General features: G+C 52.5%; 9 protein-coding genes across 9 annotated transcripts; 5 read left to right on the top strand and 4 right to left on the bottom strand.

Annotated features, from left to right (window-relative positions):
- Positions 1 to 727: 727 nt before the first annotated feature.
- On the top strand, positions 728 to 1,896 carry RHO25_006590 (uncharacterized protein; the record flags this gene model as incomplete). The annotated part of the gene is made up of 3 exons (XM_023597407.1): positions 728 to 1,150; positions 1,212 to 1,487; positions 1,540 to 1,896. 3 exons carry the CDS (start codon positions 728 to 730, stop codon positions 1,894 to 1,896), a joined length of 1,056 nt encoding a protein of 351 aa, XP_023451978.1.
- An 83-nt stretch (positions 1,897 to 1,979) lies between these two features.
- RHO25_006589 (uncharacterized protein) lies at positions 1,980 to 2,825 on the bottom strand (the record flags this gene model as incomplete). Its single annotated transcript, XM_023597406.1, has 2 exons — positions 1,980 to 2,613; positions 2,674 to 2,825. The coding sequence occupies 2 exons, from the start codon at positions 2,823 to 2,825 to the stop codon at positions 1,980 to 1,982; spliced, it is 786 nt and encodes a 261-aa protein (XP_023451977.1).
- A 446-nt stretch (positions 2,826 to 3,271) lies between these two features.
- On the top strand, positions 3,272 to 4,768 carry RHO25_006588 (uncharacterized protein; the record flags this gene model as incomplete). The annotated part of the gene is made up of 3 exons (XM_065602807.1): positions 3,272 to 3,343; positions 3,394 to 4,168; positions 4,221 to 4,768. 3 exons carry the CDS (start codon positions 3,272 to 3,274, stop codon positions 4,766 to 4,768), a joined length of 1,395 nt encoding a protein of 464 aa, XP_065458879.1.
- A 329-nt stretch (positions 4,769 to 5,097) lies between these two features.
- RHO25_006587 (uncharacterized protein) lies at positions 5,098 to 7,305 on the top strand (the record flags this gene model as incomplete). Its single annotated transcript, XM_023597404.2, has 4 exons — positions 5,098 to 5,328; positions 5,382 to 5,866; positions 5,918 to 6,352; positions 6,408 to 7,305. The coding sequence occupies 4 exons, from the start codon at positions 5,098 to 5,100 to the stop codon at positions 7,303 to 7,305; spliced, it is 2,049 nt and encodes a 682-aa protein (XP_023451975.1).
- Positions 7,306 to 7,782: 477 nt separating this feature from the next.
- RHO25_006586 (uncharacterized protein) lies at positions 7,783 to 8,802 on the bottom strand (the record flags this gene model as incomplete). Its single annotated transcript, XM_023597403.2, has 3 exons — positions 7,783 to 7,856; positions 7,911 to 8,355; positions 8,413 to 8,802. The coding sequence occupies 3 exons, from the start codon at positions 8,800 to 8,802 to the stop codon at positions 7,783 to 7,785; spliced, it is 909 nt and encodes a 302-aa protein (XP_023451974.1).
- Positions 8,803 to 10,293: 1,491 nt separating this feature from the next.
- RHO25_006585 (uncharacterized protein) lies at positions 10,294 to 11,755 on the top strand (the record flags this gene model as incomplete). Its single annotated transcript, XM_065602806.1, has 3 exons — positions 10,294 to 10,516; positions 10,571 to 10,626; positions 10,676 to 11,755. The coding sequence occupies 3 exons, from the start codon at positions 10,294 to 10,296 to the stop codon at positions 11,753 to 11,755; spliced, it is 1,359 nt and encodes a 452-aa protein (XP_065458878.1).
- Positions 11,756 to 11,779: 24 nt separating this feature from the next.
- Positions 11,780 to 13,401, bottom strand: RHO25_006584 (uncharacterized protein; the record flags this gene model as incomplete). Its single annotated transcript, XM_023597402.2, has 3 exons — positions 11,780 to 12,935; positions 12,993 to 13,155; positions 13,209 to 13,401. 3 exons carry the CDS (start codon positions 13,399 to 13,401, stop codon positions 11,780 to 11,782), a joined length of 1,512 nt encoding a protein of 503 aa, XP_023451973.1.
- Positions 13,402 to 14,995: 1,594 nt separating this feature from the next.
- On the top strand, positions 14,996 to 16,969 carry RHO25_006583 (uncharacterized protein; the record flags this gene model as incomplete). Its single annotated transcript, XM_023597401.2, has 5 exons — positions 14,996 to 15,193; positions 15,246 to 15,307; positions 15,360 to 15,473; positions 15,529 to 15,900; positions 15,958 to 16,969. The coding sequence occupies 5 exons, from the start codon at positions 14,996 to 14,998 to the stop codon at positions 16,967 to 16,969; spliced, it is 1,758 nt and encodes a 585-aa protein (XP_023452704.1).
- An 899-nt stretch (positions 16,970 to 17,868) lies between these two features.
- CKS1 (Cyclin-dependent kinases regulatory subunit (Cell division control protein cks1)) lies at positions 17,869 to 18,370 on the bottom strand (the record flags this gene model as incomplete). Its single annotated transcript, XM_023597400.2, has 3 exons — positions 17,869 to 17,899; positions 17,978 to 18,181; positions 18,258 to 18,370. 3 exons carry the CDS (start codon positions 18,368 to 18,370, stop codon positions 17,869 to 17,871), a joined length of 348 nt encoding a protein of 115 aa, XP_023452705.1.
- Between the last annotated feature and the right edge of the window lie 428 nt (positions 18,371 to 18,798).

Below are 18,798 nucleotides of genomic sequence, written 5' to 3'. Positions count from 1 at the left end.
AGCTCGCCGGGAAGCCCGGTTCTGTGTTCACCTTGTGGTTGGGCGTAATTTGCCTGCCGAGCTTGCGGAGCTTGTGGTAGACAAAATCATCTTGATGGAAGAGCCCCCAGTGAAAAGTGGCCACCGCAATCGTAACCCCAATATCAGCCTACCACGGGATCCGGCATGGCGCCCGACGCCAGAAATTCGAAGACTCTATGAGCAACATTTATCCCGGGCATTGGCACAGCTAATGCCGCAGCCATGAATGACACAACCAGCTTCCTGATGTGGTATGCAGGGACTTCGCTTCAGCGCGTGTGGCTTGTGCTACAGCCAAACCACTTCAACTGCTGCCGAATACTTTACGCACGAGGGATCACGTAATACCAGCCACGTGGTTCGAGGAGAAGAGCAACAAGCTGGACGGTCTGATGGTGAATGCGATCGTACTCTGCTCCATGCGAGAAAGAAGTAGTATAGCGATCTCCACATAAGTGAGGGACTGCCTTCCTTTTGCAGCTTCACCACTCTGCTGACGTTATGGTGCTCAATGCTCCGCAGCCAGTGCAACGTTCACAGCTGCCTAGCATTCACCCACCATCTTCACTGTGATGCCCATAAAAAGGAGAAACGGTGTCCACGATTTCAACACTTTCAAATCTGAGCACGCGCAATTCGAGACAATTGCAGCTATCTACATCCTCTCAGCCAAATTAGATCAAACAGAGACGGACAAAACCTCGCAATGACAATCCCACGTCCACAGCACGAGAAGTCCAGTCGACTCCTTATTCGACTACCCATCCTATTCAAATCATTCATCGCACCCGATCCCGACATGCGACCTGACTATGAGCAGTGCAAGCTTGCTTCCTGCCAATGGCTCGCTGACAGGCTCGGTATGACAGAGAAGGCTTCTCGAGTCCTTACCGCTGGGGACTTCACTTGGTTCTGCGCTGTCTACATTCCATACACTCCTTACGAACGCTTCCGCATCGTGAGCGACTGGACCAACTTGATCTTCTATCTCGATGATTTGTTCGACAACGGCGACCTCAAGGGAGATCCTGTGCGCACAAAGGCCTTCATCGATCGCCTGTTTGAAGCTATCGATGGCGACATTACGCCTGCAGACCAGAACGATCCCGACCTAGATTATGTCGACAAGGTCCAAGCTGCCCACGATGACTTCTGGTGTCGATACCGTGCGCTGGCTTCTCCTTCCCCAGCAAAAGTTCTACAGAAGAGCTATGGAGAAGTTCTTGATTGGGGCACTCAAGCACGTCGAGGACTGCCACGAAGACTACAACCGTAGTCTCGATGAGATCTTGGAACGCCGCAGCGACTCGGTCGGAATGGACCCTTGTTATCCCATGGTCTGCTTCGCGAATGATCTCGAGATACCAGATGAGATCATGCTCAGTGAGCAAATCCGAGGACTCGAGCAGCTGAGCTGCGAGCTGTGCGGTCTACAGAATGATGTGGTGTCATATCGAAAGGAAGAGGTGAGTAAGCCACTGCAATGAGCGAACGTTTATATAGACTAACCCTTTCCAGTCCGAGTCGGTCACGCACAACATGATTGCAGTCTGCCGACTGAACGGCATGGAGGTACAAGAAGCGCACGATCACGTCGCAATCATGATCGACACCCGCTTGAACCGCATGGACGAGACTTTCGCCACACTTCCGAAGTGTGATAAGGACATCGCCGAGCAGGTCAAGGCGTACGTCCGCGGCATCGAACTCATGGTCGCTGCAAATGTGCACTGGAGCTATCGCAGTCACCGCTACTTTGGCTTACGCAACCACGAAGTGCGTGAAACGGGTCTTGTTGACCTTCTGGTTCAACCGCCCTACCTCAAGCAAGCCATCGTTCCAAAGGGTCGAGCCGATAGCTTTAACGAAGCTTAGAGTCGAATGCTTGGTGCGAACAGTGCATCACAGGGAGTGTACATGAGAAGCGCGCTGATCGATTTCCCTTGGGTAGAACTATACTAGAGTACAGCTTTTGGTGAACCAAATTCATCCAAGAACGGTTTAATAGCTTCCAAAAACGCTCCCGGCTGATCAATATTGACAGCATGACCAGCATTTGGCACAACCACTTTCTTCGCATTTGGGATCTTCTTCGCCATATAATCAGACGCAGCAATGAACGGCTTGTCATCAGCACCAACAATAACCAAAGATGGCACAACAATCTTCGACAACGAATCAATCACCGAAGAATCTCGCTGCGCCAACATGCCACGAGCAGCCAAAGCCAGACCTTCCGCATTCCTATGCATATTCTGCGATCGCTCTGCACTTTGCGACTGCAAATCCGCGAGACCATTGCGTTCGAAATTCTCGGCCGTGCTGTTGGCGTACTTGTTCCAGTCATCTCGTGCAGAGTCTTTCTTGAAACCTGGTCCAGTGTCGATGATGAGCAGTGCAGTGACTCGATCCGGATACATTCGATAGAATGCCATTGACATGTAGCCACCAAGGCTCAGGCCTCCGATGATGGCCATTGTGCCACGGCCGCAGACGTGGTCGAGAATAGCGCTCATGTCTGCTACTGTATGTGCTTCGGAATACGCTTGTTGGTTTCTGGGATAGTCGGATTTGCCGTGGCCTCGCATGTCCCTTTGGTGACAACCTGTTAGTTTACAGATCTTCTGAGAAGACACGAAATTCTGTCTTTACCAAATTATCAGTTTGAACTGTCTTGACAGTGCTCCGACCTGTCCTCTCCACATCTCAGAGCTGGAAGAATAGCCATGAGTTAGCAGCAACGGACGTCCGTTCCCATGAACCTCGTAATAGAGATACACGCCGTGTCGATTCAAGAGTGGCATTTCGTTTGGTTCAAATGATACAATTCGTCGATCGTAACAATAGCACTTGTGTTGGTATTTTGTAGTTTGGTACCCGCCATTTGCTGAGTAAGCTTCTGGTATGCCTCGGCATTCAACACTTGCTGCACAAGCACAAACGGGCTCTGGCGATAATTGATCATGGAGGCCGTTTATCACTGGATACAGATGCTTCATCGCACCGATTTAGTGCTGAGCCATTGGTGGTGCAGAGCACGATGACTGAACGAACGGAGGGACACGGAGAATGTTCTACTTTCCCGACGGGAAACTGGGAAAATCAGCATCAGCATCATCAGCCTTCGCTTGAAGGAGTAGTGTTGTCCCTGCACATATATCTTCTCGTCCCTTGTCGAGCATGAGAGCATTCATACTTCATCTCAACAGACAGTCTTGCTTCTAGCGTCCCAATCCAATTTCCAGAAATCATGGCTAAGCCGTACGACAATGTCAACGAAGAACAACTTCAACAAGACGCCGATGCTTCACTACTTCACTATGTAAAGCCAGCAATGCGAAATAGTCCGTTGCTTGTCTGACAAACAATCAGGGCACAGCATTCCATCCGTCGATAATCGCCCACGCGTCAGGTCGCTCGATCACGACTGCTAGTGGCCATACCATGTTAGACTGGACCTCAGGACAGATGTCGACTCTCATCGGGCATGGAAACCCGGAAATCGTCGCTACAATCCAGGAACATGCTCAGCATCTGGACCACTTGTTCTCGGGAATGCTCTCACCTCCTGTCATTAATCTCGCGAAGAGACTTACTTCGGTAACACCTCCGGGTCTTGACAAAGCCCTCTTCCTTTCCACAGGGGGTGAGTCGAACGAATGCGCTATTCGGCTGGCGAAATTCTACACAGGGAAGTTCGAGATTGTTGGTCTGGCCTCTTCCTGGCATGGTGTTACTAGCGGTGCAATTGCCGCGCAGTACCATTCTGGCCGTGCAGGCTACGGTCCCAATATGCCGGGCAACCTTTGCTTGCCAACACCGAACAGCTATCGATCCATCTTTCGTCACCCAGATGGATCGCATGACTGGAAGACCGAGCTCGACTACGGATGGGAACTTGTCGACAAGCAATCTTGCGGTAGCCTAGCTGCAGTCATCCTGGAGCCTATCTTGAGCAGTGGTGGCATGTTGGTCCTTCCGCCTGGCTACTTGAAAGCGATGAAACAGCATTGTGAGAAGCGTGGCATGCTCCTTATTATTGATGAGGCCCAGACGGGCATTGGTAGAGCAGGAGACATGTTCGCTTTTCAACACTTTGCGGAGGATGAGGGTGTGGTGCCAGACATCTTGACCTTGAGCAAGACTTGTAAGTGCTTCTCATGTCAGCATAAGCCCATTCGCTGACTCTCGATATTCAGTGGGCAACGGCCTTCCTCTCAGTGCAGTTGTGACGAGCGATCGCGTCGCCTCGTTCGCGAAGGAAAATGGTTATCTTTTCTACACAACGCACATCAACGATCCGCTGCCGGCAAGTGTTGGCGACAAAGTTCTTGAGATCGTCGTCCGGGACAACTTGGTCGCACGATCTCGCGAGCTGGGAGAGAAGTTTCAACAAAGACTGCGCATTCTACAATCTCGCTATGGCTGCATTGGCGATGTTCGCGGGAGAGGTCTTATGGCAGGCATGGAGATCGTGGCAGACCGCGAGACTAAAGTAGGTGATCCAGAGCTTGGTAGTGCGATCGCAGACAAGATGGGCGAGTTAGGTTTGTGGGCTCAGTTGAGCACAATGCCGTCTTTCGGCGGAGTGTTTAGGTTGGCACCTCCATTGACGACCACCGACGAAGAGCTCGAGCGGGGGCTGAGTATCATTGAAGAGGCTCTTGCGACGACGCCGGGGACCAAGCCACAGTACCAGAAGGATGAGCCTCGTCGAGAAGAGAGCGTGGTTGAAGCGAGGCTGTAAGGTATGTTGAATGTCAAATGGAGAGGAGTAGTAGTTAGAAGGAGCGGAGCGCCAGGAGACAGCGCCAAGGAAGACGCGGGACGGGACGGAATGGGATCGGATCGGATCGGAAATGATTAACGCATGTGAATCCTCCACTGTAGCTAGACTTTTCGGTGAAATGGCTCCATCTCTCCTGCCCGACTAAACCAAGTTGTTTGCATCTCTGCCCTGTGCAGCCGGCCCAGGGCATTCTATCTCTCCAAGCAAGATGGGCGCAGGATCAAGGTCGCTACGAGACATTGATAAAAGTGGATGTTTCCCGCTTGTGATTTCCCATCTTGGCGACAATGGCACCAACATCATCTAGCACAGCATCCGCCAGTCGGCCATATCGATCACACAAAGTTCCTGCATGCGACTTGTGCCGACGCCGAAAGATTCACTGCAATGTTGACGTCCCTGGCCAATCGTGTCGATTTTGCAGGGAGCGTGACTTGACGTGCGAGTTCAGACAGAAGCGAGCGAGCGATGCCGTGGAACAGCGCCCAGCTAAGCGTTCGAGAGCCAACCGCTCAGAGGCATGTCTTTCTCCCAGGAAAGGAGCTGGTCCTGGCTAACGAGCTTGACGAAGAACAGGAATGTTCCTCAAGAGATCTCTTCGAAAGGCAGCACTATCGGCATCACTCTCTCCAAACAGGGTGAGCGGTCACTGCCGGCCGACCTGTCTCCGGGGCAAATTCATGCCCAAGGAATCTGTCTGAGAAATGAGCATCTATCGCCGACAGTCTTGGGTCAAGGGACTACTACGCCAAGTGAATCACTTGCACAGTTCCCAAGCGTCGCCGGCACATCGCCGAATGAATCCTCGCTCATGCTCAATCCTCCAATGGCGGAAGATATAGAAGTGCTTGAGCATTATCTTACCTCACATGGTGCGGCAAGATCGATGGTAGCAAAGCCATACAGTGTCATATCAACCGCGCCAGGTAAGCCCATTGTATATCTGACAGTTCCAAGACGCCGGCAAGGGCTTCGTACAGAGAATGAACCAGGCCAAAAACAGAGAGAGATCATGGAGAACGTACTGGGCAAGCTCCGCGATCATGTTGTAGAACTGTATGGAAAAACATCGACGATGAAGTCGAGGCATGCTAACCGGAAGACTAGATACTTCACTAAAATGCATCCTTGTTTCCCGATAATCGACGAGAAGACATTCAAAGAGCTCTGGGTCCAAGACAGAACTCGAATCTCATCCCCGCTGCTCTGCGACATCTATGCTGCCGCATTGCACTTCTGGCATACATCGCCAGATTTGCAACCATACCCGCAACCGGACCTCTCTTTCATGTACAACCAGGCTGTTTCTGCTCTCCAAGAAGACTTCCTGGAGTCCACCATCACCACGGTGCATGCTGCACTGCTGGATCTGGTAGGCAGACCTGTGATGTCCATTTCCGGTAACATAATCACGCTTGGACGTACTGTGACGCTTGCGCACAGTCTAGGCCTCCATCGCAATCCTGCGAATTGGCGAGCGACAGAGCACGAGAAAAACGTACGCGTCCGGTTGTGGTGGGGAGTGTTGGTTCATGACCATTGGTGAGCTGGCATCACGCAGGAGAATCGTTCTGAGATGCTGACCTTCTCTATGCAGGGCAAGTCTGGCTCATGGAACTCCGCCACTGATCCAATCTCAGAACTGCGATGTGCCATTGCCTAACTTTGACACAGAAGAAAGTCACATAAGCGACACTCAGTCTTCACAGTCCTTGTTTGTGCAGTTATGCAAGCTTTCGCAGATCCTGGGACAGTTGCTACCGTTCGTCTACACGCTCAAGAACGATCCAGCTGACACAATGCGGAGCTTGCGCCGCGTCGAATGCTTGGTGGACGATTGGGAAACAGAGTTACCAGCTTCTCTGCAGCATGCAGGATCCGGAGATTGTCTAACGAACGGAGTTAGCAATCTTCGCTTCTGCCATTTGACGATCAAGCTGCTCCTGTGTCGTATTGCTTTCAAGACCACCACGTCGGATGTGAGCGCAAGCCCAGCAGAAGCTCGTCCCTACCGCTTAGGCATGCTGCGCGAGGCTGCGTTCCTTCTTATTGACTTTGTGACAGCATTAACACAAACACAGCTCAGCGAGTTCTGGTTGCCTTATACTGCACATCTCCTGGTGACGGCAGCTACTATCACTCTGCGATGCCTTCTGGAATCTACAGACACAATCACCAAACGTACATGCGTGGAGAAATTGGCTCAATTCAGAGATCGTTTGCAAAAAGCGAAGGCAGAGTCGAATTGGGACCTCGCCGACTTCTGTCTCGAGAGGTGTGCAGAGCCCATTGATAAGATCTGCGCATCAATGCGAGACGTACTGCCGGTAGCCGTACCTGCGTCGAAGGAGAGAGGGACCGCCACAAGCTCGCAGCAGTCGGAGCTCGAGGATGCTGCGCTGGACTTCGACTTTGCGAGCTGGAGCTCGGATTTCCTTCTTCCAGTGGACAATTTTGACTATCCTTTTGATGCGCTTTGGAGTGTTCCAGGCTGAGCGTAGACGCGTTTCTGGACTTCAATCGTTCTCCGGGCACCAAACACGCAGGAAGAGGCTCTTGCAACACACTGCGAAGAAGTTCTGAGACGGTCTGGATCCGCATCGAGGAATGACGAGTGCTTAGAGCATTACCGACGCTTCCAGTATAAGTTAGGAGACGACATTAGCGGACTCTTGTCACTCAGAATTGCGATCCGAAGATTTCAACCAAGGACTCGAAGCCCACAGGAAACCCAAGGTCAGATCAGGAACCGTCTGGGCAAAGCACCAATTGAGAGACATTGGCTTCTGCCGTTGCGAAGATTGGAGCGGAGGCACGATAGCATCATCAAACTTTCTGCATTATCGCTATCTCCCAGCAAGGCGCGCTATTGCAATACTGCCGGCACTTTGCCGGATATCGGATATCATCATGTCCAAACCTCTTTCTCATCTTGTTCATGCATAGCGAAGTCTGTATCTCTCGAAGCATATTTAGACGTCGCCTTCAAGAGATCCCTTCAGTTGCTTATCGCTCGCACCCTTGATGCGAGTGGAAAGGTCGAAGACTGGATAAACATTAGCGAAGGTCTAGCAGAACGTATGGTGAGATCTCGACTTACCTGGCAGAGAGAAGGGCGCGTCGACGGAGGCCAACATGAGTGCGGTGAAGAGATACCATCCGAGCAGACACACAACAAAAGCCATCGCTCCACCAGCCTCTTGTAGCGTGTGCGCATATGCCATGTTGCCCATACCGGTGAACCAGAAGCTGGCTGCCAAGCACGCGAAAGTCGGGGGCAAAGGCAGGAAGATCAAGAAGAAGATCAGGTTGGTACGAATGGAGCAGATGAGGTAGACCAAGCAGAGCAGACCCATGAAGAGCAGGAAGAATGCATATGCGTTGAAGAAGGCTGGGTTCTCAAGACCTGTTTGTGGTGCTCCGACTGGATCCTCTGCGAAGGCAGCCCAAGCGCCATAGAACGGTTGGAGAGTTCCGCCGAACGAGAACCAGAAAGCGCCGAACGTGGTGAAGACGACGGCGGGGAAAGTGTTTCCGAGGATCAGCTGTTGAAAATCAACGTCAGTTGCAACCTCAGCCGCCTTGATGATGATTACACATACCTCGAAGAAACCTGCAACGACCATCAATACGCCACCAAAGTAGATGTAAACTGCGATATCCGAGGCGCCAAGTCCAGTCAAGGTCCCTCGCCAGTTCATTAAGAAGCAGGACAATGGAGTCAGAGAGAGCAAGAAACCTCCAAGACCGATGGGCGTTGGGTTACCGAATGTCTTTCTCAGATCACCTTTGACTCTATTCTCGGGCGACAAGTACAGCTTCTCGAACAACTCTGGAGGCATGACGATGCTGCCAGCAGTCCTGATCTTGGTCAAGGCATTGTCGCGTGAGTCGTTGGGATGCAGAAAGTCCTTGTCGTTGTCGGCATAGTAAAGCCCATTGTTCTTCGCAGGCGCATCTGCAGGTCTGTTGGTGTCTACGTTGCCCGACATGATGGCGGATTAACTGCCTCGAGCTTCTGTCACGCAGCTTCAAGGTACGAGGAAAATGGAGCAGGCGCTCTAACCTGGATCTTGTGGGCTTTTGAGTTGACTGCTCTGCTACACATTCGGCCTGGGCCGATCATCGTGAGGGGACATGGTGAAGTTTGTCCAGGTGCACGGGTCAATGGATACGGCAATTGACCGTCTTGACGAACTTGATGCACCTGATCGTCCTCTCTGCACAGGGGCTGGTGGCCGGTTAGGTTCGAAAGCCATGCTGCTATTGGACCTGAGCTTTCACAACAAGAAAACATGAAGAGGACGCCAATGGCGCGGACCGTGCAGGACAATTCGCGGGGAAAGTTGCAGCTAGTGAGGCAGCGTGAGAGGCGCGCTGTCTCGATGCGGTAATCTGCCAGTGTGCTACATTGCCTAGAGTGTCCTTGCTCACCTTATAGGACCAGTTAGCCGCATGCAGAAATTGGAGTGATCTGATCGAGCCATGCTGCTGCTCACATGGACGACATGGGTGACGCAAGAGTCATGAACAAGGTATCTTCACAGCGGTGCTCGGTGTGGCAGCTGTCAAGGTATGTACCTCTTACGTCGCCCAGACAGCCAACGTCCTAAGATGCTGTGGCATTGCGTCGACCTATCCCTCGAGATCATCGCAGCCAAGAATGCCATCTCGTACGAGCATCGAGCAACACAGCCAGTATCCGCGGCGAGCAAAGCGCCACCTGCGAGACTGTAGAGGGTACGAGTATACGAAAATGCTTGATAAGGCTGCGTTTCCCTGGATTCGTGCATCGCGTGAGGAGGTGTTGTGGTGTTGGCAGATCGGGATCGGGTGCTTCTGCCCGGCGCCCTGTTCATTGGCCTGATCATCTGCACCCTCAATTTAGGCTTCACTCCACTCCACCCTGACTCAAAGTATCCCTGTACTTTGTTTCGACCGCTCGCCTGAGGATTCTGGAGGACTGGCTGCACTGCGATGATGCTGCAGGCTGCATTCTGGACCGCCATTGCCAATGTTCGGCTGACTGGTTTGGTTTCTGCGATGCGCAGATAACCCACGTTCTTGGCACATTAGGACAATCCTGATTCTACCCATGAAAAGAGGTTTCGCGAGAGCGCGAATATTTGGGCGCTGTGCTGGACGGCCCCGCCGCATGTGATCTGAAGGCGGTCGGCGGGCTGCCCGGGCAGTAGTGCCGTCCAGCGTTGATTGTGAGGCGATCACACTACCAGGCAGATAGACGACAACAGGCAAGGGCTGAGTCGTGCTCGTTCCAGCAAGCATTGTGGAAACAAGTGCTCGCAATGGAGACGATGCCGCTCGAGCAATCCTGAGAGAACTTGGGCATCAAGCATCCATGCCTCAAATTTGCATATTGAAGTTCAGTCTGGTCTAATTTCGCGAGCACACACCTGTGCCGTCCAGCAATCTATCCTTCTGACAGCAGACATCGTTCATTTGAATCGTGCAGCAGAAAGACCATGGCTTTGACGTTGAGCACAACACAGAGTCTCACCCCGCAAACCCCACCAGCAGAGACAAAAGCACCCAAGACGATATACGACATCAGTATCAGCCTGCGAAACGACGGTCCGGACGGCATCAGCAACCACACGTACCATCCCGAAGACCTAATCTCAGGAAGTATACATGCTCAATACGTCAACGCAGTAGAGCTTGTCCATGTCGCCGTGACATTAGAAGGTGCGCTTGGCCTCAGCCTCAGCTAAATCCGGTTCGATATGCTGAACTCTGTAGGCACTATGCGAACCTGGGTCGACCACGAATATTATGCTTCAGCGGCAAGATACGACGTGAGTGCTTGAGAGATCTCATCACTATGCCTGCGCTCATTATGGCCAGTTCCTTAAGCAGTCGCAGAACATACCTCGTTCAGAAAGAATACCACAGCAGGATGCCAACGAACGTCGCTGCATAATGCCTTTCAAGTTTCGTATCGCTCCGCAATGCTTACCAAATCAAGATCTGAGTCCTCATCTATCTGGTCTACCTCCGAGCTTCAAAGCTGGTCCGACATCAAGAGATCAACATGGCAATCAATGCATGCAACCTCTGATCGAATACTGTATTGCGGTCACCATATTCTACCGGTCCGGGACCGGACCGCGACTTCGACAGATACGGAGGTCACGCACAATTGACTTTTCTCCCTTGACAGAGCCGGAGCCTCCCATTAGCGTGGAAGACTTCCCTGGGGAATTCAAGCTCACCTCAACCGAAGAAGCACGCAAAGGATTATTCCGGACTGTTTGTGGCGATGTCACAGTCTCGTCTTCCGAATTTCGACCACTGCCCATGTTCTACGATGGCAAGCCTGGCCATACGCAAGGCATGGTAACGCTAACGCTGGCCACACTAAGATTGACGAACGCGGAGATACAGCCGCCTCGATGGACATGCGAGGTCCAAATGGCGCTGATTCGACGAACGTTCTACACTACAATGCCGATACGTGAAGTTGCGTGTAGTCGCTTGCTCAAGAAGAACAAATACCTGCGACTGCGGAAAGAGACTATCTATGAAACCACGTGGTCAGTCGACCCTCTGTGGTGGGAACACACCCACACGCGACCAGACGCCCCAGGCATTGTTTCCGAAGCCACGATACCAATGCCTGTAAGGCCACCTACACAGCTCATACCTACCTTTGCAACTCCGCTCGCGACGGTTCGGTATGCAGTGAGGGTGGACATTCGCATAGCGCAAGTAACACACCCTCCTCTGGTCATTGAGGTTCCGTTGCAAGTCTACCACTCCCGTCGAATACACGGTGATGGAAATGGATTTCGAGATTCGGTGTCCACAGTCGGCCCCGTTGACAGTGCTGTATGTCGTCTCAAGAGCCCGATGTCCTATGCCATGCTGACCAGCTTGCAAGCTACCTCCATCCTACTATTTGTGAGGACATACGATACGCAGTGACGACTATGCGAAGCCGCAGAGCTGTCATTCGCTACTCTGCTCGACCTTGTCAAACCAAATATACCCATCAAAGTCATCTTCGAAGTCAATGCCGACTTTCACAACCCGATCATTCTGGAAGCGGAATTCGGCAGCTCGCTCCACAGACAAACCATCATAATAGTCCCTAAGCTTGACCACGAACACGGACTGATCTGCCAAGTGCTCAAATTCAAGCCAGAAGCCCATTGTCCGTTCTGTCGCATCGACGAACAGCTTCCCATCTCTGACTCCAATGCTGAAACCACGGTACCCAGCATTCCAGTACTCTCCAACATATGCACTCAATGGAATCTTGAGCAGCTCTGGATATTCCAAGTCAGGTCTCAGCTCCTTCGCGATAGACTTATCCATTTCTGCCTGGTATTCCTCATCGACTTGATGCGCACGAGCATTCCAATCGACACGCTTCTCCATGGGGACTTCGAGGATTTCATCGATTAGTTCTTTGGACAAGACGTCTATTACCGAACCAGCACTTTCCGAGTTGCCCAGCATAACTGCACCGAACTCGAACTCGGGCATCCAGAAATGCCTGCTAGAGTATCCGGTGATCATACCATCATGCCCTATAATTTGGTGGCCACGATAGTACGAGACTTCCAGTCCCGCTGCGTATCCGGTGAAAGAAGTGAATGGCGCTCGTCCTTCGGGTGAGCTGTCTGGATCCTGCACGATACGCACACGAGTTAGGGCCTCGTAGAGCTCCTTCGTAACGGGACCTTCCTGATGCATCAGCGCCTGCACCCATCTAATATGGTCGTTCACAGAAGTCTGAATGGAACCTGCACCTTGCGTCTCGGGCACCTCTTGGCATTTCTTGAGCTCGAAAATCTGTTCAGATTGGCTCCATTGGTACGGCAACGCAAGGCGGTCCTCTTTCCCCGCGGTTTTGACAGCGCTAGGTTGGAGGTGTGTATCACTCATTCTCGAAGGCCGCAGAAAAGACTTTTCAATGAATTCTCCAAAAGTCTTTCCCGTCAATGTCTCGACGAGGTGTGTCGCAACAGCGAACATGGTATTGGAATACTGGTATTCAGTCCTCAATGGTTTGCTGATTGGCAGATGTCGTAATTTCCTGGTTATCGTTTTGACTGAATCTGGGGTTTTGGAACGAAGACCGAAGAATGCATCGTCATGCCTACGATTCGATTATCAGCATTCTTCGACAATACAACTCTATGCGGAGTTTGGCTACCCAGGAACTCCACTCCGATGGCTCAGGATGTCCTCCACTGTCACCTCTTCGGTGAAGCTATCCTCATTTAGTACGGAGTCCTCCGGCAAGAGATCATGCATCTTCGCATCCCACTTGACAGCTTCATACTTCTCATTATCCTCTACGAGGAGACCCACAGCAGCTGCCGTCAGAGATTTGACGAAGAAGCAATGTCGAAGATTGTGTCTGGTGTACACGGAATTTCCGGGTCTAGTGAAGCCAAGCCGAAGCCTTGTGAAGACACCTTCTTATTCGATACAATGGCTATCGAGAAACCCAGAACGTGCCATTCTGCGAGGAGGTTGTTCACCCGGTTCTTGAAGGGCTCCGATTTGAAGAGATTGATAATCTGGGGGAACTCTTGAGCAGATGAGGGTGAATCAGGCATTATTGGAATTGTACTTGGTGGCAAAACCACATGCGAATCTTTGCAGTACCTTTATAATCAGTCCATGAGAGAATGTTCTCTCGAGACCTTGTCATATACTGATGATCCTCAGCTGAGCCTATGTGTCGGCGTATAGCTTCGAGCTGAGCCAGAGTCAAATCCTTGGCGGTGTCCAGATTGGGCTCTAGAATAGTCTGTGTGCTGATGAGAGCTTGTTTGCCGGAACGCCTTACAACTGCATCATGCCCTGCACTGCACAGGTGTGTACCTACAGACGTATTCGATTTCATTTGTCGCTGCAGAGTGACTTACGGTTTGTCCTTCTCGGATTTTTTGCTTCGCGTTCTTGCTCCAGTGCTTCGCACCGTGTTCTACCAATTGGTGACATGATTGCCGGCAGCGCAAATCTCGCAGCACTGCTGTCGGCGTTGCGACACGCAGCGTGAATTGCGGGTATGTTCATGGCATGTTTCCATGTCCCTTCGACAGCCTATGGTGGGCTGGCATCAGCTAGCTTGACCCAGACTCCTTGCGGTCGCTGAGAGCAGTTGCCGATCTGCTCTTTTGTTCGCAGGGCGTGGAGTCAAGGCTTCGTCGGAGCCTTCTGGTTGACAAGTGTATGGGTTACATGAAGATGAGCCCGCTTTACAAGTAGTTGGAAAGAGTTCCGCTAAATCACAGAAGGATGTGAGGGCTGCTTCCTTCCGTGTCGCAGGCGACAGAATGACCTGTGCAATTTAGTGAGCAAGTCTGGTACCAGGTCCGAATCTTTTGCTGCCACGGCCTTTTCTCACGCGGGAGCGTTTACAGAGCATGTCTTTCTTCTCATCACCGGCGAAAGGCACCGAGCAGCCGCATTAACGCTTTAGATAAAGCCGTCGAGCATGCTCCCGCCGTAATCACGCAAGAGCCAAACTCTGCTGCTGCCACAAATGCCTTCCAGGGCAAGACGTCGCTCTGGAAGGCGAAAGGGGCGGCCAGAAGCAAGACCACGTGGAAGCGGCAGTATGGTCGTGACTGGACATGATTCTGCGCATTCGCGTAGGAGCATGCCACGCCGGGTGGGAGCGGTCACAGTAAAATCAGACGCGGCGGCGAGAAAGTGTCGTGCTGTCAAAGTCACGAAGTTTTGAGAAGTCAAAAGACGCCTCCCGACTCTTCCCACGTGTCCAGGCCTGCTTGGCGTCGACGGCGCTCCAATGACACGACTCTCGCGCAGCCCTGTGGAGGCACTTCCCACGACGCTCAACATGTGCTCTACACGCTTCGGGACAATACATCGACTCGTGGCCTGACCATGGCTGTGCTTTGGCTGCACTTGAGGCTGATATCATGGCCAGACTTGCCCCGAATCGTCAGTGCAGAGCTGCGAGACGAGGCCAGACGGCCGGCGTCTAACGCATGGCGTCCAGCTGAATGATCGGATGGGATTGCCATGAAAGCCCTCAACGCACATGTCCGACGCCCTGAGGCGTATTCTGCTGCCGCAAAGGACGTGGCGCGACATACACAAAAGAAGGCCTCCCTCATGTTGTGTAACCTTCCCTGACCTCTGTTCCACCTTCGCACTCCATCGGCAGCGACATTCGACAAGATGAGCTGGTTCACTCTGCTCATGGCAGCGCTTGCTGGCGCGAGCGCTGTCGAGGCCAAGGCTGTCATGGCACACTTCATGTTGGCCAACTCCTACAGCTACTCGCTTGCCGACTGGCAATACGACATCAAGGCTGCTCAAGATGCTAGCATCGACGCCTTTGCGCTGAACATGGCGTATAACCCAAGCAGTCAGCTGGTACGGAATAGACCGGGACAATCAGACTAGCAGGCAGACTGACCAGACATAGGACCAATCTATTGCGAACGCTTTCCAAGCCGCGAACTCTCTGGGCTTCAAGCTTCTCTTCAGGTGAGACTCATATACACGCAGAGGCGCTGCGGAATGCTGACAGTTGCCACAGCTTCGATTATGCTGGCAACGGCCCTTGGCCAGCATCTGCTGTCATCAACTACATGAAGCAGTATGGTCCTAACTCAGCCCACATGACCTACAACGGCAAACCCATCGCAACAACGTAAGAGATGTAGAACTCCAATATGCACATGATCAGTAGCACTAATACCGAGCAGCTTCGAAGGAACACAGAACTCAGGAGACTGGGCCAACATCAAGAGTCAAACAAACTGCTTCTTTGTTCCCGAATGGGCCTCCATCGGACCTTCCGCCGCAGCTTCAGCGTCTGGAGGCGTTGCCGATGGCTTGTTCTCGTGGGAGGCCTGGCCAAACGGACCAAATGACATGACCACCAGCAGAGACCAGCAGTGGATTAGCGCTGCCGGTAGGGAGCCATATATGATGGGAGTGTCGCCATGGTTTTACGCAAACGTTCCTACGTGGAGCAAGAACTGGCTGTGGCGCGGTGATGATTTGTGGTACGACCGCTGGAGTCAGGTCTTGCAGTTGCAGCCTGAGTGGGTTCAGATTATCTCCTGGAATGACTGGTGAGTATCTCAACCTAGGACATGCCAACCTCACGCTGACACAGTCGTCTAACGTAGGCCTGAATCGCACTACATTGGTCCTCAGCGTAACGCCGACTTCGGTGCTTTCGCCCCAGGCGGAGCGCCCTATAACTACGCTCAAGATATGCCTCACGATGGCTGGCGGGCTCTTCTTCCATACTGGATCAGCACTTACAAGAACGGTGGCGTCCAGCCGGTGGCCAACGAGACCCTCGAGTACTGGTACCGTCTCAGCCCAAAGAATGCATGTGGCGATGGAGGAACCTCAGGAAACACCGCTAGCCACGGCCAACAGCAATATCGAGCAGCCGAAGTCGTGCAAGATAACGTTTTCTTCACTGCTCTGCTAGACTCGCCAGCAGATGCGATCGTCACCATTGGCGGAGTCAACACCACGGCAACATGGAGGAACAAGCCATCGGGCGGAAGAGGGCTCTATCACGGAAGCGTGCCATTCAATGGAAGGACAGGACAAGTTTCGATCAGCGTTGTTCGAAATGGCAACACTGTGATCCAACAGACAGGAAAGCCAATTTCGACAAGCTGTCAAAACGGCGTCACGAACTGGAATGCCTGGGTCGGTTCCGCTGTGGGCAATGCCCCAGGAGCAGTTTCATCTTCTTCATCAACAACGACAAGCAGGGCTGCCACGAGCTCCACGTCCACATCCTCCCTCACCACCAGCACCCGCTCCACCACGACTATCCCTGCTTCCTCCTCGACCTCTACCTCCACCACGAGTAGAACCAGCACCGGAACAAGCACGTCAACGACCTCCACACGCCCCGCCTCTTCCTCCTCATCAACCACCAGAATCCCCAGCTCAAGCATAACAACAGCACCCACAACAACACCCAGCGGCGCAGCAGTGACTTCCACCCTCACAATGCAAATCACCCTAACGCAAAACATTGTCTGCGTCTGCTCGCCCAATTGCGCTTGTTCACCTGTCGGAGCACCCGCGGCTATTGCCCCTGCGACTAGTGCAGCAACGACATCGTCCACTGCAGCAGCAGCGACAGGAGCCGCGGTGAGCCGATCACGTTGAAGTTAATGAATGTGTGAAGAGATGATATAGATTTTGGTTTGGCGTCTAATATGAGTATGACATGAGGATCATGACCATGTTGTTACGACGACGATATAGACTTGTTACTTGATAATGATATAGACTTTTTGTTCTCCATTTCAGCGTCATGAATCATTGTCTTTCTCGCTGTGTCATTTGCCATGCTTGTGTTTGCGCGAGCAGCTTCCAATGAGCAGTCACTATGGAATTCTTTGGAGATGGCCTGTTGCAGCCCCTAAGGATACATATGTGCACGGAGAGGAAAGACAAGGGTAAAGGGAAGGGCGCCATGATCAAGAAATGGTATTTGTTTCCCCTTTCAAAATTACCTATACACTATGCTTGGAATGAGACAGGCAGCTGCTTGAGAGGACGCCGGGTGTGAGGATGACAACCTTCGGCTCGCGCTGTGTACTCTCAGAGTGGAGAGAGAAAACAACGAAAAAGATCAGATCCCCATGGCAACAACAGAAACACCTTGCAATTGACTGACTGACCGACCGACCGTTAATGCATAACCTCGTGACAAAAGTAAATGCGGCGATGCGCCATCTCCGGATGCAAGAGAAAAGCAGGGCGCGTACGCAAGCAAGCAAAACGTTCCAGCCTTCATCCCAAGCGAAGTCATGAGGTATCCCGCGAAAGGTGCCGACCACGCCGGTTGGTCTCCCTGGTCCCCCGTATGCCAAAGGCTTGCCTCCGTACCAGGTACTGGCCTTGCATCGGAGATGTAACCACGGAAGCAAGTTTCGTCAATCCGATCCAGAAGGACGCCACCATGTCGGGATTCGTTGCTCTCAATGGGACGTCATGTTCCGCTTTGCTTCTTCCGCTCGTTGTGATGGCGTAATCTCAATGCTGATTTGAACGTGCTAAAATCATTGATTCGCTTGAAAGTTCATCGGTCGCCTGAGAAGACGCGCACATGTCAGCATGACTGTCTCATCCTCGTGACCATTCCACGCGGCCAGGAAAATTTGTACTCACTTGAATAGCAAAATGTGTGGCTCGGGCTCATGCACTTCATAGTGCTCCCATCCAAGACTCTGCGTAATACCCAATCCTCTCCATTCATCTTCCCACAGCAGCTTCAGTGTGCCTCGGGCTCCGTCAAAGTAGTCTTTGGGTATCGCTTTCAACATCTGCTTCGGAAGTTGGACGTGACGGTACTCGTAGTGGTCGTCGTTGTATCTGTGTCGCACAATGTCACGTTAGCCTCCATTGACGCTCCAGTGAAACGCTTTGAGTGGTCTCATGGGTGACTCACCGCGAAGAGTAGTGAATGGCATCAATAAACTCGTCCAGCTTGTCCCGCTCGGAATCCGTCAGCAGACGGGGCTTCTTGTTCCGCCTCGTGAAATCGATGTCCATGCTGGCCATTGTGTCTGTCGTGGTTGTTTTGACTTGCTCGCAGGTATCCTGTGCTCCTGCTGATCACCCCACTGAAGCGGTACCGCGGAGACTGAGTGCTCTTGGCGATGTCTTCACCGCGGGCGTCGCGGTGCAACGGAGGGCCGAGATGGAACGAGAGAGGGCAATTGGTGACACAGCGTCCGTGGTGCAGCACGCAGCAGGGGGGGGGCGGAGGGCCAGCGGGTGGTGAGAGTGCGTACGGTGTGGTGCGGTGCCGGTAGTGGAGGGGTGCAAAGCTACTGCAGGCACCGCGTCTAACGTGCAAGCTTCGCGTTGGACGGCAGGTCGGTCGTTGCCGAAGTCGTGTCGTGGGAGGTGGTGACGTGTGCACCAGGCAGCAAGTTGCGCTTCCAACGTGGCGTGGGCGCGTAGCAGAGGAGAAATGAAGAAAGACG

This window comes from Cercospora beticola, chromosome 4 (genome assembly GCF_033473495.1).
Source record: "Cercospora beticola chromosome 4, complete sequence".
In the NCBI taxonomy this organism is placed as follows: Eukaryota; Fungi; Ascomycota; class Dothideomycetes; order Mycosphaerellales; family Mycosphaerellaceae; genus Cercospora; species Cercospora beticola.
Note: the sequence above shows the minus strand (reverse complement) of the source record. Positions and strands in the feature narration are given on the sequence as shown.